The 19,737-nt window shown below is 35.1% G+C and overlaps 1 protein-coding gene across 2 annotated transcripts in view; it reads right to left on the minus strand.

The window, feature by feature from the left end:
* The window catches only part of rbm27 (RNA binding motif protein 27), a 91,800-nt gene that overhangs the window by 32,145 nt on the left and 39,918 nt on the right, over nt 1-19,737 (minus strand). For both annotated transcript variants that reach the window (XM_039774778.1, XM_039774777.1), the window contains exons 6-9: nt 10,744-10,998; nt 8,774-9,031; nt 4,380-4,532; nt 3,559-3,706 (exon numbers count right to left, since the gene is read on the minus strand). In XM_039774778.1, coding sequence (XP_039630712.1) covers nt 3,559-3,706; nt 4,380-4,532; nt 8,774-9,031; nt 10,744-10,998 — 814 coding nt within the window. The remainder of the gene's footprint in view (nt 1-3,558; nt 3,707-4,379; nt 4,533-8,773; nt 9,032-10,743; nt 10,999-19,737) is intronic.

Below are 19,737 nucleotides of genomic sequence, written 5' to 3' on the forward strand. Positions count from 1 at the left end.
GGTGTATATTTGGTTCACAAGCAAGCTGGATTACAGATTTGTATCTTACTTGTCAGTTGTATAAGAAACAATCTGTCTAAAATATAATATTTACGTGAATATGACCCAAAATAGACAAAAATAGAAATTAATACATTGTTTATTGAATAAACATTTAACAAAGCTCAATTTACCTATATTCAGCAATTCTAATAGCAATCAAAGGTGTCCTTAAAGTAATGCCACTCACATCTGTTTAATGTTTGCCTATTTTTTCTTACAAAACTGACTGAATTATTTTAGATCTACTGTATTAAGCTGGTGTCATGTTAAACAACTTCTAGTCATGGGGTGTGTCAGATTTAGTGACTGTATTTGCCAATCTTATCATCAGTCTATGTTTCTTCATTATAAAAAAAAAATCTTGGAAGGAGACGAGACGTGATTTTCTCGGAGACACACATATACATCCCGTGAGAGAAGTCCACACCTGGGGCCAGAAATAAAGGACAAAGAGTAGATGACAAAGTAGAACGTCGTAAAGAATTTTTAAAAAATGTTGGAGCGGTACACATGCAGAGCAGGTTAGAACTAACAGAAGTACGAAAATTCAAAAGTCTCAAAAAAAGGACAGGAAAGATTGCATTAGCGCAAACAAACAGAAATTATTGGTCGGTGACATAACGGAACAGTGGAAAGAGATCAATATATTGTTTGGATTTAAACTTTTAAGTTGTAGACTTGTAGATCGTCTAATTTGTGTTGCCAGCAAGACTTAAAAGATTCAAAAAACTTTGGCGCGGTATGAAGTCCCATGAGACCGACAGTTTTAACATGAGATTCTTTAAAGTCATGCCCTACTTACAACTATTTTCAAACAAGACCACGGTCATCTAACCTCAGTCGTGTGAACGCTTTTGGCAGACACACATCCTGCACTTTCAGTTCTTATAAATTTTATCAGGACAATAATTTTATACATTATAGATGACATGTCGAAAAAGTCGTTTTATTTATTACAAAGAAAGAAACAATATTCAATCACAGGCAGTTATACGTTGCATTGTCACGATACAAGTCCAAACACAGAATCAAAATTCAATGCGATCTTGAAGAAAAGTTAATTCCAAATATTGTTTTTACTAAAGTTTTAAAGTAAAAGTGAAAATAATGCATATGAAACAATTCCCATGAAAACAATCTCTTAAAATTGTATATGTCTGTGTATAGCGCCCACGTCCAGATTAGATGTGCTTTTTTTCCCCAATTCCACTTGTTCCGGGCTGATAAATACTTATTACTTTCATAATCTCTAACCTGCTCTGCATGTGTATAGCGCAAACGTCCCAATTTGACGCGCTTTTTTCCCCCAATTCCACTTGTTCTTGGCTGAATTTGCACCTGGATTATTCTTTTTCGTCTCTCCAACGGTTTTGAGTCTTTCTCCGAACTGCTTTCTTCTTTGCTTTGTCTTCTACGTTTCATTTATAACGTATAGTCCTTATACGCTTTATATACGCCGAGAGCCCTGGATCTGTGTGTGCTCAGAGCCAAAATACGACTGAGTGTGTTTGTTGGCTGCCCTTGCTCCTATTTTTTTGTAAGTAGGGAGTGTCTTGCAAGAATCTCATGATCTACGTCATCGAGAGACGACCCTGGGTCAATCTCTTGGCACAAAGTCTCATATTTAAGTTCCCTGCAAAACGCTCTGTGGCCAATCTCTCTAGTCTCGCGGGTCTTTTAAGTGTCTTCTGTGATCTTATTGTGGAGTAATAGAGAGACAATGCAAATAAGACAGTTAACAGTTTCTGGTCAATCTCTTTTAGCAGTATACAAAAATTTTGGTCTACTATGCCTTGCAAAGCGGATTATAGTCAGACAATTGTGGGTTTCTAATGAGAAACTAACCATTTCAGATAGTGTTACTACTTTTCTTGGATTATTTCTTAGGCACTTCTTGAACCTGGTGTATCCATATCACTAGATGTCAGTCCAATTAGATTGGATCGCTGGGTCTGTATTTTTCACCTAATCCACATTTTTAACACATGTCCCAGTTGCATTTTGCCATTCGATCTAGCCAAGGACATACAGGGTGATGTTTTCCTGAATAATCCTCATGAAGAGAGTAGGATCCTTCAATACTGTTGAGCCTTGATTCAAGAAAGCATCATACAATCCAAGGCACCACCACTAACATACATGACCTGTAGTGCTCAGCTTCAACTATAAAATGCAGTATTCACTTTCTGTAGATCTATCGAGGCCCATTTTATCTAAAGCATTATTACACTTCCAGTTTTTTTTGACAATTGATAAATCTTCTAGTATTCCTGAGAATAATAAGTGCTTTTTGGCAAACGTAACATGAATGTATGTTCTACTTAGTAAGATGGTAAGTAGACATTTCTCCCTTTCTCCCTTAAAGCGGTGCCGTTTTTACCCTGTAATTTCTGATATCAGGCCTATTAATGCTGTTGTCATTAATCAATTATTAAAGTTTTCAACTTCAGTTTGTGGAGCTTTGGTCACATTTTGTCCACAATAGCCTCCGACACCCAAGTAAAGGTCTATGCAAGGATTTTTTTCAAGCCTACTCCTGCACACATGATAAAGGTTTCATCCTACTTACACTCACTTAGGCACAGAACCTACTGAGTCTCATCCTTGGCACTAAAGATACATCTGTCACTGCATTATGAAGTGTATAAATTATAAACTGAGGTCCTATGGGACTTTCACCAGAATAAATGCCTTCAAGTGCCATTCAAGGGCTGCATACAATATTTTTAAACCTTAGAAAGAGATGATGGCTTATGTTCAAAAAAAAAAAGTGTGGATATTATTGTTTTATAGTCACTGGTAAACTTTGTTTTTGTTGTGAACATTAGCTCAGACCTAAGTTGCCTGACTTCTGGATTAAGTTTTTAAGTTTTGGTGGAAAACAATTGCAACAAGTGAACAGCAACACTTTTCTTTCATCAACAAAAGAAAATAACTTACAATGATGCTTTTTTTTTTTTTATATATAAACACCAAAACAAAATGCCTTTAATCAGACTTTTTCTATTTCTAATTGAATTATTTACCATTGTGAGTATTTTGAAAGAAAATTCTAATGCAACAAAAATATGTACAGTTTGAACAGAAACGGTACAGATACAACAATAAGTGAACTTTTAGTTCTGACTTGTATCAAGGTAAAGAAGGATTGGGCGCACCAATGATTGCTAACTAATTAACAGAGCTAATTAATGAAACTGAAAATAAGAAATGATGCGTTAAGAAGCAAATGAGTAATTGCAAAGCAAAATGTGTAAAAGCCATTTGTTATTTAGTAAAGTGATGTTAAATTGACTGATGTATGTTAAAATATATTTGCCTATATATTAAAGCATAGTCTATGTGAGATTCTATTATATCCTCCATAATTTAATTTGAAATGAAATATTCCCATTATTTCTAGTTCCTTTTGTAAATTTTAAAGTAGCAGCCTATTAAAATTTAGCATTATTGGATCCTTTACATTATTATAAAAAATAAAAAAAACTGCAGGGAAAAAAGCACTACTGTACTCACTTTTCTATCCAAGGTTTCTTTGAAGGCGGACCATCACCACTGGATAGAGCTCGCTTCCTATTACTGTCTTGGTCAGAATTGTATCTTGGTAAATTATTATTTGTCACAGAAGAAGCATTTGGTTCAGTCTGGATAACAATATTAGCAGCTAAAAACAAAGAAAAATATTTTTTATGAAAAAACTTAAAAACCAATAGCAGAATCTACAAGGCAACAATAGTTAGGAATTTGATGTGCAATTCGCACGTGCACGTAATCCAACTAAACAAACTGAAGAACATTATCTGTCCAATGAAAAGTTAGTTTTTAAGAATATTTGCAAATTTTCTGACTTACTTAGCAGAGAAACAGAGAATTTCCTAGAGTAACTAAAGTCAATATCAATATACTCTCCAGAGGGCAGAGACAGAACAGCAGTGAGTAGTAACACTGCCACCTCACAGATCCAGCATTCCTTTATAAAATCCTGTATCCAGTCACCATCCATGTGCCATGTGGAGTCTGCATATTTTATTTCCTTCAAATTTCTTCCACATCCCCAAATATATGCTGGTTAGTTATACTTTTGTTTCCAAGTTTTACCCTGTAAAACTCTAAAACAGACTTCTGCCCTAATCAAGGCAGTTTCCCACCTTACACCCAATTTGCTATGACAGGCTCAAACCCCCCCAAACTTGAAATGAGGTCTGAGAATGTCATCTGTCCAAAACAATTAACAGAGAGCATTTTATGAGAGTATTGACTGATACACTTAAATACTTAAAACAACTAAAATAAATTGCAAAAAATTCACAGGAAAATAAAAAAAAAATCAAAGGCACCTCTTGAACCTGGTGTATCCATATCACTAGATGTCAGTCCAATTAGATTGGATCGCTGGGTCTGTATTCTGGGAATAAACTGTCGATAAGGTGGTCTGCTGGTAGCTGTAATCCCTGGAGCTTCAGGGTTATACGCTTCTGGATCATAGTTATCTAAAAACATGACAAAATGTTACAAATGCTTATTGTGTATTCTGAAAAAATAAAATATGTTTTTTAACAGCATTTTACAATATCATGTAGTTAAAAACAAGGCTCAAATGTGTTTGTAGTGACTGAAATAGTTTTCACAAGCACCAGATTAAAACTGAAGTGAAGTTAAAATTCCGCACAGATTGAGGCACTATTGTTAGTTGTTGGCTGTGAAGGGTCTATGACTAAGTGTACTGCATATTTCTTTAAAAAAAAAAAATAGTTTTAAGTACCTTACAAATAGTTGTTAATGTCAGAAGCAGATATTGTACATGTGTGAGAGAGGAAATAACCTCTAAAGTAAATTTGAACAATTATATTAATTATTAACTGAAGTTGAACCTTTTTTTTTGTTTTAAGATGTTTTCAAAACGAGAAAAAGTATTTTAAAAGGAATGTTTTTAAATACATGAAAAATATAGTGCTTTTTTATTTGGGGTATTTCAATGAAAATTAAACTTTTCCAACAAATGGTCTTAGAGAAATACTGCATGTGTGCCAATTTTTAATACAATCAGTCCGCTGGGGAAAAAAGTTATTTTATATGGAGGAGGAAAAAAAAATCGGTAAGACAGACAGATATGCCGATATTTAAATTAAATTAACTAGCAAGTCAAGTATTAAGTCAAAATATTAATCTAAATGCTAAAAATGCCCACACTAACAAAAAACAATTTCAACAGTGTCAGCATTTATGAGGTATCTTATGAAATTAATGAGTGGTACTAAAATTAACCTAATTTTGGATTCTTTGGTATTGGGTCTGCATTTTTCATTTAAGACACAAAAACTATGAAAAAAGTCATTTTTTTTCCTGCTGTTGCAATGAGACATGCAAACTGCAAAAACCCATAAGAGAGAAATAAGATTTACTGAAAATAAATGCAAAAACAACTAGGCAGATTAGAAGTTCAGCCTCACCAAGGCACTTTGATTATCCCAAAAAAAAAATAAAATAAAATAAAATTCAAAAGCTTCTTCAACCCATTACCAATTTCATTTTCACCACACAGTGTCTTCCAAATAAAAATCAATAAAATAAAAATCACTGCTTGATGAAGCCAAAAAGCACGTTTAACATTCACATGCTACAGCTTAGAGTCATATGAAACAGTTAATAAAATACCTAAATTGGACAGGTTTAACTGAATACTGTACAAGCCTCTGTGTCCCAGTTAATAGAAATGACTGAATAGCAATTATTTACCTGCTTTAGTTTTTCTCTGAAACCACATTGTCTGGAGAAATTGGTAGAATTTATACATTTTAGGAAGCTACTTAATAGGCTATACAGTAAAATCAGGTACATGTCCCAAATGGTTTAATGCAAACAAAAAGTATATAAAATGTAAAAACTAAATATGCCCCTTTAATTTTGTTGCTATGTGAATTATGCTTCTCTCTTCATAATAATAATGACTGAAGCATTTGTGCCCAAAACATATGCCATTAAACAATTCTGTATTTTTTACACCTAGAATGCCCATCTGCAGTGATAAGGCCAATTTATTATAGTTGAAAACTGAAGACTTCATTGACGTCTGTCAGACAACAGCTTTGAACAGCAACTTGAAATTGCAATGCGTCACTCTGTTGCATCCGCATTATCTGTGCCAAGAAACTTGCCATCACAGAGGGATGACAAGAAACTGGATGCATCAATAAAAGCTGAAATGGCGGTGTTTCAGAGTAACGGCAAGCGCGGGCATTGTTTAGAACAAGTATATCTGTATCTGATGACTGTGCTGCCTACTTCAGTGGAGGCAAAGCGTGCTTTCTCAGCGGCTAGCGTACTCTACACGAAGTATGCTCTCACCTGGACACGTTATGCTTTCTACACTCTTATTACCGCAACTAACTAGATTGAGGTGCCCACAGTGTTTTGGCTTGTGAGCTACTTTTAAAATGACCAGGTCGAAATGATCTAACTACATTAAAAAAAGTAAGTATGCATGGATACATGCATACATACATACAGTCCTATCCACTTGATTCTTCTAAATTCTAACTATTCTAAGAAGAATACATACCAAGTAAGAGATGCACAATGATGTAAATAAATATCTACTAAATTGCCAATAAGTAAACCTCTATGTACCCATTCATTTTGTAACACAATTTTAAATTGTATTTTAGGATTTTAATCTCAGTTTTGACAACAGCAGCACAATATGGAAAGATATGTAAGGAAATAAGTAGATTCTCTTTAAATTTGTAAGAGCTTCTACTGTAATTCTCCCCTTCCCCCCTGTATTTTTACTCACAGAAAAATGGGGGATATCCAATATAAGAAATGCATTCTTCATTACTTTTGCCATTTTATTTTATTATTCTAGTTTAAGCTGATTTCCAAGAAAATCTATCACAAAATGTAAACATATAAAACTTTAAATATACAGATTTGCCACAGTTTCATGCACAAATAAGATTATTAAGACCATTACAGTTGTCATGGTAACTTTTTTCCCTTTTAGCAAATGCTCTGATGCTTGTGTAGTGCATTAACACCTACATACTTCAGACAAAAATTAAGAAAAGGAAGTAGATCACAGTGCAAAGGAGTACCACTATAGTTGTTTTTACTTGTAAGCATTTCTCAGAAGTCTTCACAATTCATTAAAAATGTTTCTTGTGAAAAAAAGCTATTTATGTGCATTTTTACAAATATAAAAATGTAACACAGCCTGCTGTACAATTTTAAATTGAATTTTCATTTCTGTACAATAAAAGCCTGCAAAATGTTTCCCAAATAACTTTTCATAAGATTGATTATTTTATGCCTTATATGATATAATAAGATGCCCCAAAAGTGGAAAAAAAAAGAAAATTAAATGTTTGCACAATTTTAAAGTGAGGTGCAGTATTAACAGAAGGCATGTGCAAAATAGTTTATAAGGAGTGGAAGCATTAATGGTGGAACATACACAAGCTATTATATGATCAAAAGTTGGTCTTTTTTTATGCTGCCTGCTAGGCCATGACAAATGTTTTCTGAGATTTTTCAGTTAAGACAGAAGTTTGAAGGTTAGGTAGTGTAGATGCATTAGAGGACAGATAGGCAGGGATGCCATAATGGAAGTATGGACTAAATTAGGGCAATACACAATTGGGATGCCTTATGATCTCCCTAAAGATTACAAGAACTGGCAGGAGAGGACAACAAGTTTCTCCCCCCACTTTAAAAGGTGGCATTGTCTCAAATACAGAGTCCCAGTTTGGACACCCAAATGATAGAGGGCACTGCCAAGGGGAGAACCTCACTGGCTTTCTCATAATAAGGAAGTGCTTTAAACTGGGTACGTCCTCAAAAAAAAGAGACCACACTGCATTGTCCAGGTGAGTCAGAGCCAGGAGCGGAGACAGGCAACACTCACTTGGAGGAGTGGCAGTGCAGAAAGGAAGAGAGAGAGAGAGAGAAATAATAAGAAAAGGAGACAGTTTGTATAATTGTTATACAAAGCTATTTTTGGAATAAATCCCTTTATTTGAACCTGTTACTGTTTTGTGTGTTTGGGGCTCTCTGGCGCGCCCCCCTAGCCTTCACAGTAGTTATCAGTAACTAAATGTGTTTTGGGAACACTGAGACAAACTAAAGTCTCCGAAGTAAGCCCATGCGGAAAACAAGTGAACAACAGTCTTAACCAGCTAAGCCAACTAAGAAATTCTTTCACCAAGTTTTTTGAGAATGTGACTTTGAAAAATGATCATTCCAAATACATACATAATACATTTTTCATTTAGATAAGGTGTTATGATAAGGTATGATCTTTCCAATAATCAGAATTCTGCATTCACAGATTTGCCTACATTTTGTGCATGCTACCTGTTAATGCCACCACCCATTATATTTTGTTTGCGCAACCCCTAACCTGCTGCCAACACTTCAATTTTTTAACATGCCAACTCTACATTTTCTGCTCCTTGAAATTTAAAATCAACTTAACATAAAGACACCATGTCCAAATTGTTTAAAATGGAACTTGCTTCCTACATTTCTATAATGTTCCTATAATTTTGCCAAAATTATGACCAGTGTGAATTCCTCTAAATACAATGGATTCCAATTCTGTTTATGTTAATTTGAAATAATTGGCTGCATTATTAAATGCAATAAATATCCACAATAAAAAGAAAAAAAAGCATCAAGCTGGAAGCAATGCTACAGAAAAAAACATGTTGTGGCCTAAAGAAAAGTAACTAACCTGGCATTGGGAACATCCCTGGAGGCGGAGGCTGCCCATGAGGAGGAGGAGGAGGAGGAGGAGGAGGAGGAGGATGTGGAAGTGGTAGCCTTAGGTTTGGTGGTGGTACTGGCATAGGGGGAACTGGAAGACGTGGAGGTGGAATGCCAGGTGGAGGTGGGAAAGGAATCATGGTTGGCAATGTGACATCATCCACTATCAAAGGATCATTACCATGGTCGTAAAGACACAGGTCACCTCGTACACAAAACCCTTTTTCTAGAAAAACAAACACATAATATTATGAAATGCACATCACAATACCTTTATTTAACCTTTACTATAACACTGAAAATATTTAGATGAAAGCATCACCATGCTAATTCCATGAAAACCAGTTTTGGCTTAATCATTCCTTCTTTACTCCATACGGATTATTTACAGCATAGGTAATGCAGTAAATTTAAACTTATAATTAACATGTATTATGATAAACCAAACATTTTAAAACAGAAAAGATACATAGCTTCTAAAGTCTCATATAATATGCATCATTAAAAAAAAAATCATTTCATTAGTAATACAGGGTACATAAAGTCAATAAGGACACATAACTTTATTAAAAATGGTAAAATTCATGACATGAAACACAAATAAAAAAAAATCCCTTGGGTGAACAATTTTACTTACTTTAATACAAACAAATGGGAATGTATTTGAGTTTATTTCTTATGTGCATATGAAATACCACAGCAATTTTCCAAAACAAACCAATTTATTTTTATATTTTCAAAATGAAAACTTTTTTTTTTAATCTAATATTAAAATACCTTGTACTATAAATTAAGCAGAAAACCGTATCATTAAAATTATATTGTTTGATTTTAAAATAGAAAAAGTAAAGACAGTACTTGATTAAACAGGAAGGTGAAAATAAATTTGATTGTACTGTCTCTGTCTATATGCTACTAAAGTGTTTCAATACATACATCTTTTTAATCTGACCATTATTCTAACAACCAACGATACACAAAACCAAACATTTTACTAATTAGCTTTTCAAACAGCACACTTGCATATATTTTTTATTAGCTATACATTATATGAAATCTTTCCTACCAAAATATATTTACTATTATTTTGATCACACTAACACATAATATTGCCCCTGAAGTTGGATAAACCATGCCAATTACAACAGAAAGAACACCTGCCATTAAAATATCAATAAAAAATCCATTACAAAAAGAACGTATCTGTGATCAAACCAGATGAGGAAAAATGCTCAAGGAGGATAGCCATATAAATGAATTAATCCAACTAAATAATTCTTAAACCTGTGTAACCCAATACAGGGATGTAAGGGGTCAGAGCCTTAATTGGCAGCAGTGAATTTAGGGAATCAATTACCCATAACAAATGTAAACAAAAAATAAAAGGACAGTGAAATACACCGTCACTCTCCTACATAATATTTTCCGTTTACCTCACTCAAACATGTCCCTACTTTACCAAATTAACTGATATATTGTAAAATGTTTTAGAAGACAGCATGATGGAGTTGGTGAACTTTAGTTTTGAACCAGTTTGAGTCAGTTAATTTGCCTTTCTCTCATGTTTAGAATAGTACTACATTTTATATACAGTTCACGATTATATACTGGACTGTTTCATAAATATAAAATAAGAGATTTATCACCCAAGTAAACATCCATCCTCAGCCTAAAACAGCTGTAAGAGCCGAAAATTAACAAGACAAGACCAGCAGCAAACATGCAAGTCTAACAAGACCAGCAGCAAACATGCAAGTCTAATATACAGCAGAAATAAATGTAAAATCCTATTTAGTTCTAAAATATATACATATTAAGTATATGGCAGGCACTATTTCTCTTTGCTGGTTAGTTATTTACAAGTCATTATTAGCTCCAATGAAGTCCCAAATGCTGCAAATGGAAATATAAAATCTCAGTTATTTATATAAGGCTTACCATCATAGTCTCTACAGCGGCGCTTCTGGGGGATGTTTCTGTGAAATGGTTTTGAGTCACTGTGATTGGAGAAGTAATTAGACCAGCTCTCAGTGGTACTGTCAGGGAGATGAGCAGGTGCTACAACTGTAACTGCACTAGGGATGGCATGACCTCCAGAGGAATACTGATGCTGTACAGGGATGCAAGTTGGCACAGATGAAGGGACATATCCCTCCGGTTCTCTTCGATCCATCTCAAACTTTAATCTGTGATCTGAGAAAAATAAATAAATACACATAATAACGAGAGAGAAAAAATATATTATTTATGATAAACAAATTACATCCTATAAGAGAGCACACTCTCTCATTGTAATGTGACATTTAAAGTTAAAATTTATTTTATTCTCAAAAAAAAAAGACATCTGTGCACCTATTTATCTCAAAGACAGGCAAATGATCCACTCATCAATTCTATTCCTTAAGTTGCTGAATCAAAAAAAAAAAATTGGATAAATAAGATAATTTGTACAAACTAAACACTGCAGGTAAACAACAAGAACACAGAATGTATTGCTTCTAAAGTAAACTTACTTTAGCTGTACTGTTTGCAGAACCATGAATATACAATTGCAGCAGTAAAGATAACCCTTCCAGTAATAAACAGAAATATTTCTTGATTCACATACGCAAATTTTCACTATAATATACTAACCATTTTCATAGAATCCTGGGTGTTCAAAGCAAGGTAACACATTGTGGTTGAGTAAATACATGGGAGCAGTAACAGTATGAAAAACTAGAACGAAAGACAGTGCATCCAGGAAGAAGTAGCATCTTACAACAATTAAAACAGATCTGACTACAAGATGACACTAGCTGCAATTCTACTGTGGATAAATTAAATATCTAACACAAGTCTAGGGAGAACACCTTTTGACATCACTTTTCAGTTTCTGTAGTAACCATCAAACCACAAAGAGCAATTAACTGTAAATATTATCTTTTTAAATAATTATCTGAGTAAATCTTTACACCGAACTTCAAGCATACTAATAAAAATGCAGATATAAGGCAGCTGTGTGTTGTACTTTTTCACTGGGGACAAAGATTTTCAAAATAAATTCAGACTTTAGATTTTTGAAATTGCAATGAAATACATTCATCCTTTTCACTTTGATATAAGTTCAAATTTGGTACTCCGGCGGTAATTCTGTACCAAGACAATTCTAAAATGACCAGAATTAAAATAAAATCTCAAATAAACAGACTTCAGGCCCATGCAGCATACTGATTAGCATTATAGCCTCATGGATCCTGTATGAATGCCAAGTTCAGGTGTGTCTGCTTCTGTGGGAGAATACTTAATATGTCATTTGATTGGTAGGATATCAGAAATAACTTTTGGTGTTAGATCCAATACCAATATATTTTTATACTTTTTATGATGATTGACTTATTGAGCATCTTTACAAAAGTATTTTCTGGATTTACATCTTTGTTTACCAAATACAACTTTTATTGTTCTTCTGGGACTACAATCTTTTTGATCCAAATCAAGTACCCCAATTATCTTGCACCTTTAGATAACCTACTTCCATTTTTTTGCTTTAAAGCCTGAAGATGAAATGCATTTTTAATTAATATACACATTCTACACTGCAAATTCTAAGTACATATAATATTAATGTTTCAAAATTAAAATGTATCTATTATAATAAAAAAATCTTGGGGCAAGACGTGATTTTCTCGGAGACACTAACGTCCCATGAGATAAGGAAGTAAGACTAAAGGGGCCAGCTGCTGTACAGGCTTTTAAATGTTCAATGCGCTGCACAACATGCAGATCATACAGCTTGGCACAAGCAGCAGCAAGCCAGCTGATCAAGCATAGAGGAGGTTTTTTTTTTTATAAAAAAAAAAAAAAACTTTCCCACAGCATCACCGTTTTAAGAGGGGGTTTCAGAGGAGCGAACGCATCTCTCTAAGAGTGTGTTCAGCACCCCTCTTCACAATGCAAGAGGCAGAGATGCAAAGTGGCTGGCACGTAGTGCGCCCCGGGGTGAATAACTCATTCACTGCAGCTTTATTACTGGCAAATATCAAGAAATAAAAAAATGAATGAAATGAAAATAATCTCTTTAAATTGTATATCTGGTTAACCAAACCCGGGGGTGGGCGAGCAAAGCCCCCTAGTCAAATCTAAAAAAGGTGAAATGAATTATGTACAATAATTTTCCTATATATTTTAATAGCAGTTCTAAAATTGGATGAGATGTGGGCAATTCATCAGCAGAAAACAAACTGACAACTACAGATATCATGGTATTTATGTGACCGTACATGGCAAAAGAGTCCAATTCTCAAGCCACACATCTTGGGAACAAGATATTATTTGGAAACATCTTCCACAAATCTGGATTTCTTTCCTCTTTACCATTTTATGTCTCTCTATTCAGAGAGAAAGTCCATGCCATTTGATGAATCATGCAACGCCTTCCTTCTAGCAATGCCGACTTTGCCCAATGTAAGTAGGCTTTGAGAGTGTCTTTAAACCACTTCCTCTGGACACTCTGGGTTGTCTGGTCTGTTAAGAGATCACACTGAACAGGGATTCATAAAACCTGCTGCACACCTCCTACAATAACCAAAACCACCTACATGTCAATGTGATTATTAAAATGAATGGCTAAACTGCAGCTTACCAACAATTAGCTTGATTTCTGACAATCATCGGATAACAAGATGCATTAATCAGGAATTAACTGACATGTCTATAGAAATTCCTACAAAGAAAATGACCAAAAGGCCATTCCTTTAAAGCTTGAACCCAGAAGCTGGACTTCTCGCTGATTCTGATGGAAATCTAAGTCTAAGTTGAACATTGTATGAGTGGACACTGGATATATAATTATGATCCATTCACCTGAAGCTACATGTTCCTTTTAAATTGCATGCAATTCTTCATTCTGTTTAGAAAAGGCAGCTGAATCATTCTCTTGAAAGCAAAACACCAAGGTCAAGGTGCAGTTTATAAAAAACAAGACATTTTACAAAATAACATATTGCCTTATAATAGACATGAAAATTACTTATTCAAACTAATCAAAAGCAGTAAATATTTCAAAATAAGCAGTGTATACATTTAATTTGTTCTTTCTATTAAAAATATAGCAATAAAATACATTCATTTATCTAATCAAAAGACGACATTTTATGTAAGCCTGTAGTAGTCAATAGACACATTTACACATGCATCTCAACAACCCGGTTATTTACAGAAACCTAAAATGCCATGTAAACTCTTATTCCAGCTACAGAAGCCAGGTTATTGGGGCTCTGAGAAACCTGGTTAACGAAAGTAGATTTCTCCACGGATAACCATATTATGTGAGCATATAAACCCTTAACTAGGTTACTGTTGAGAATTTTTTAATCTGCACATGTACAGGTGCATCTCAATAAATAAGAATATTAAAAAGTTAATTTATATCAGTAATTCAATTAAAAAAGTGAAACTGTATATTACAGTGGTGTGAAAAACTATTTGCCCCCTTCCTGATTTCTTATTCTTTTGCATGTTTGTCACACAAAATGTTTGTGATCAACACACACATTTAACCATTAGTCAAATATAAACACAAGTAAACACAAAATGCAGTTTTTAAATGATGGTTTTTATTATTTAGGGACAAAAAAAAATCCAAACCTACATGACCCTGTGTGAAAAAGTAATTGCCCCCTGAACCTAATAACTGGTTGGGCCACCCTTAGCAGCAATAACTGCAATCAAGCGTTGGCGATAACTTGCAATGAGTCTTTTACAGCGCTCTGGAGGAATTTTGGCCCACTCATCTTTGCAGAATTGTTGTAATTCAGCTTTATTTGAGGGTTTTCTAGCATGAACCGCCTTTTTAAGGTCATGCCAGAGCATCTCAATTGGATTCAGGTCAGGACTTTGACTAGGCCACTCCAAAGTCTTCATTTTGTTTTTCTTCAGCCATTCAGAGGTGGATTTGCTGGTGTGTTTTGGGTCATTGTCCTGCTGCAGCACCCAAGATCGCTTCAGCTTGAGTTGACGAACAGATGGCCGGACATTCTCCTTCAGGATTTTTTGGTAGACAGTAGAATTCATGGTTCCATCTATCACAGCAAGCCTTCCAGGTCCTGAAGCAGCAAAACAACCCCAGACCATCACACTACCACCACCATATTTTACTGTTGGTATGATGTTCTTTTTCTGAAATGCTGTGTTCCTTTTACGCCAGATGTAACGGGACATTTGCCTTCCAAAAAGTTCAACTTTTGTCTCATCAGTCCACAAGGTATTTTCCCAAAAGTCTTGGCAATCATTGAGATGTTTCTTAGCAAAATTGAGACGAGCCCTTCGTCTTTTGTGACCTCTCGGATGAGTCGTCTCTGCGCTCTTGGGGTCATTTTGGTCGGCCTGCCACTCCTGGGAAGGTTCACCACTGTTCCATGTTTTTGCCATTTGTGGATAATGGCTCTCACTGTGGTTCGCTGGAGTCCCAAAGCTTTAGAAATGGCTTTATAACCTTTACCAGACTGATAGATCTCAATTACTTCTGTTCTCATTTGTTCCTGAATTTCTTTGGATCTTGGCATGATGTCTAGCTTTTGAGGTGCTTTTGGTCTACTTCTCTGTGTCAGGCAGCTCCTATTTAGGTGATTTCTTGATTGAAACAGGTGTGGCAGTAATCAGGCCTGGGGGTGGCTACGGAAATTGAACTCAGGTGTGATACACCACAGTTAGGTTATTTTTTAACAAGGGTGCAATTACGTTTTCACACAGGGCCATGTAGGTTTGGATTTTTTTTTTCTCCCTAAATAATAAAAACCATCATTTAAAAACTGCATTTTGTGTTTACATGTGTTATATTTGACTAATGGTTAAATGTGTTTGATGATCAGAAACATTTTGTGTGACAAACATGCAAAAGAATAAGAAATCAGGAAGGGGGCAAATAGTTTTTCACACCACTGTATATAGTTTCATTACACACACAGTGATTTATTTCAAGAGTTTATTTCTTTTAATTTTGCCGATTATGGCCTACAAGTAATGAAAACTCAAAATTCAGTATCTCAGATAATAAAAAAACCAATTAAAAAAACCAAGACCAAACTGGATTTATTAAAGGCAGACACTTAGCTTCCAATCTTCGACCCCTGTTTAATGTAATATATTTACTCACAAAGCCAAACTTCCTGGAGATATTATCATCATTGAATACAGAAAAAGCATTTAATATGGTCAAATGGAACTACCTTTTCACCATTTTGGAGAAATTTGGGTCTGGCCCGAACATTTGTGCATGGATCAAACTACTACATACTCATCCAAAAGCTTCAGTCTGTAATAACATTAATTCAGAATACTTTAAACTAGAATGTGGTACCAGACAAGGAATGCTCCTTGTCACCACTGCTTTTTGCAATTGCCATTGGGCCACCTGCAAATCACTGTCGAAATGCTAATGAGATAAAGGGGATTGTCAGTGAAGGACTGGAACAGAAGGTTTCTCTATATGCAGAAGATATGGCACTGTATATATCAGATCCACAAAATACTGTACCTGCAGTCCAACGGCACTAATAGAATTTCAAAAGATTTCTGGTCTCAGAATCAATTTGAATAAAAGTGTGCTCTTCCCAGTGAATTCTCAAGCATACAATATTAAGACTGGACACCTTCCCTTTTATCATGGCAGATCAGTTTAAATACCTTGGGGTAAAAATCACAAATAAACAAAGCTCTTCATCAACAAAATTTTGCCATCTGGATGGAAAAAATTAAGCAAGACTTGCATAGATGGCCAACCCTTAATCTCACTTTTGCTGGAAGAATTAACATTGTTAAGATGAATATCCTTCTTACACATCTCTTATTATTTCAAAACGTTCCAATATATCAATAGATCTTTTTTAAAGAAAGTGGAGAAGGACAAACAAACTGATTGCATTCACTACACTTCTGGCACACAGACTTATTTTGCTAAATTGGAAGAATCCTAACTCTCCTCTTTGAAGTCAGTGGGAAACTGATGTTTTATACTATTTGAAATTGGAAAAAAATCAAATATTCAGTTAGAGAATCTGTACAGAATTTTTTCAAAACCTGATAGGATCTAATCAATAATATTTTAGAATAAGCTCTTAAAGCACAGAGGAAGCAATTATCTCCTCATTTCTTTTTCTTCTCCATTCATCTCTATTGGTCTATTAAAATCATCAATTTAGGTATGTTTACAAGCATTAAGGTTTACCCTGTTAACCATGCTCTCTCTCCCTCAGAGCGGAGGGTCGACTTGTTTTTCAATCTCAATCCAATTTTTTGTAAAAATTGATTGATTTGTATGGAATGATTACGATAAAATTATTAAAAAACTAGGGGGCTCTGCCCCCTGCTTGCTTCACTCGCCCACCCCCCAGGTTTGTTTAACCGGATATACAATTTAAAAAGATTGTTATTTTCATGGGAATTGTTACATATGCATTATTTTTACTTTTACTTTAAAACTTTAGTAAAAACAATACATAGCTAAATCTCTTTCTCGCAGGACGTACAACTCTGCTAGAGTTGTAAAGGGGGTGCAGCTGAACGCACACAAAAGAGATGCTGTTGGATCATGTTGTCTTGCTGCTGCTGCTGGCAAGCTCCGTGTTCTGCTTGTCGCGCTGCACGTCGATCATTTAAAAGCCTGTAAAGCAGCCTGAACACATACTAAGGAGAAGCGGTCGGATCATCTGCTGGCGAGCTGCGTGTTCTACTCCTCGCTTGTCGTTGTTTTAAGAGCTGTGAGCACATGAAGTGTATCTGCCAAATGCTTTCCAACAACTGCTAGGTTAGATGTCCGTGAACTTGTTTTAAATTTTGGTCTCACTGCCTTGTCTCGCAGGACGTAAAATTGTCTTCCGAGAAGATCACGTCTCGTCTCCTCCCAAGATTTTTTATAATAGACAGATTAGAATCAATCATAACCTCATTTATTTGGAATTCAAAACATCCATGTATCCAAAGGGCAGCCCTACAAAGACCTAAGGCAGAAGGTGGCATGGCTCTACCTAACTTTCAATTTTATTATTGGGCAGCAAATATACAAGCTATAAAAACATGGACATGGACACAAATAGATGAACATACACAGGCTTGGTCCGCAACAGAAATAAAATCCTGCAGTACTTCTTTATATTCCTTGCTTTCCAAATAAATACAAGTTATCGCCAATATACTAAAAGATCAATTGTGCTCCACTCACTCAGAATATGGAACCAATGCAGGAAGTATTATAAGATAGAGAAGCTTTTATCTGTGGCACCTCTGCATGAGAACCACCTTTTTCCACCCTCTCAAACGTATGCAGTTTAATGTTTGGAAAACATTTGGGATTAAATCACTTAGAGATCTGTAAATAGTCAGCGTCTTTGCATCCTGTGAACAGTTACACTCCAAATTTAACTTTCCAGCAACACATTTCTTTCACTGCCTTGAAATTAGAAACTTTGTTAAACAAAACCTGCCCAATTTTCCTCACCTCCCACAAGGGCTGTGGAGTAAGAGACAATTTTGAGTACCTGGAGTCGGAAAAAATTAATCGACTCCAACTCCTAATAAATTTAAATTGTAATTAAAAAAAAATACAGCAAGTTCAAATGTCCCATTTCACAAACAATAATCATAATTAAGCAGTTATCTGATGTAAGAATAAAGCCTAGTACATAGTTGTGTTACTACTAGTGTGAAGTTCACCTGAGCTATTATACAACTTGACATTCACATATTGTAATCTGGATTATGGTGCATTACAAAAAGAGAGTGAGAGTGTAATGTGTGTTCAGGGATTCTTGTCTTTTATTTAAACTGGCAAATACGGTAGAGAGTCAGTTTCCTAGCCAGTAGTTCTGTGGTTAAACGACGTGTATGTTGCCTGCCTTTAATTAACATGGAAAATACATTAGCATATTAAATACAGGAGTCGGACTCAGGCAGTCGGAGTCAGAGTCAGAAGTACCAGAAACTAAGGAGTCGCAGTCGAAGGATTCATCTACCAACTCCACAGCCCTACCTCCCATACCTAGCCGGAAAAAATATTCATCAGTCTTGAGGACTCAGACAGCATTTCTGTAATATATAAAACCATTTTACAGTCCCTCCCTTTCAAAGATCCAAGAGTACAATGGGAAAAGGATCTCTAACTCAACATCTTAGAAAATGAGTGGAAAGGTTGCAAGGTACAGAATTCACTCGCACTCCATATGTGCAAAGAATAGAATTATTCAACTCAAAATTATATATAGTGAGCACATCTCTCTAGTTTTAAAATTCTCCAAAACGTTTCCAGGGCAAGATCCAACCTGCGAACACTGCAATCACGTTCCGACCTCACTGGCCCACAGGTTTTGAGCGTACACCAAATTAACATCATTCTGGACCAAAATTTTTAAATGCCTTTCAGACAGCCTAGTTGTCATAATCCCTCCTAATCCACTAACAGCTGTGTCTGGGGTACTCCCAGATGGACTTAAAGTTGAGAAGGGCAAACAAATTGTAATTGACTTTACTGCACTATTGGCACATAGACTTATCTTGGTCAACTGGAAGAATCCCAACTATTCTAAGTCAGTGGGTAACTGATGTTATATACTGTTTGAAACTGGAAAAAAGTCTAATTCGCACTTAGTGGATCTGTACAAAACTTTTTTAAAACCTGGCAGGATCTAATTAATAACATTTTAAAATAAGCATTTAAAATGAGGAAGCAGGTTCTCTCCCCTCTTTTTCTCCATTTATATTTTTATTAGCTTTAAGTTTTACTCTGCTGCCCTAGCTCCCTTTCTCAGGGGTGGGGGTTGATTGTTTCTAACATTATTTTGTAAAATCTGAATTATTTGTATGGAATGCTATTTGATTTTTATTAAAATAAAATAAAAAAAAGATTGTTAATACAGAAAAGTTGGCCTACTGAAAAGCATGTCCTTGTACACACTAAAT

The sequence above is a fragment of the Polypterus senegalus genome, chromosome 13 (genome assembly GCF_016835505.1).
Source record: "Polypterus senegalus isolate Bchr_013 chromosome 13, ASM1683550v1, whole genome shotgun sequence".
Lineage (NCBI taxonomy): Eukaryota > Metazoa > Chordata > Cladistia > Polypteriformes > Polypteridae > Polypterus > Polypterus senegalus.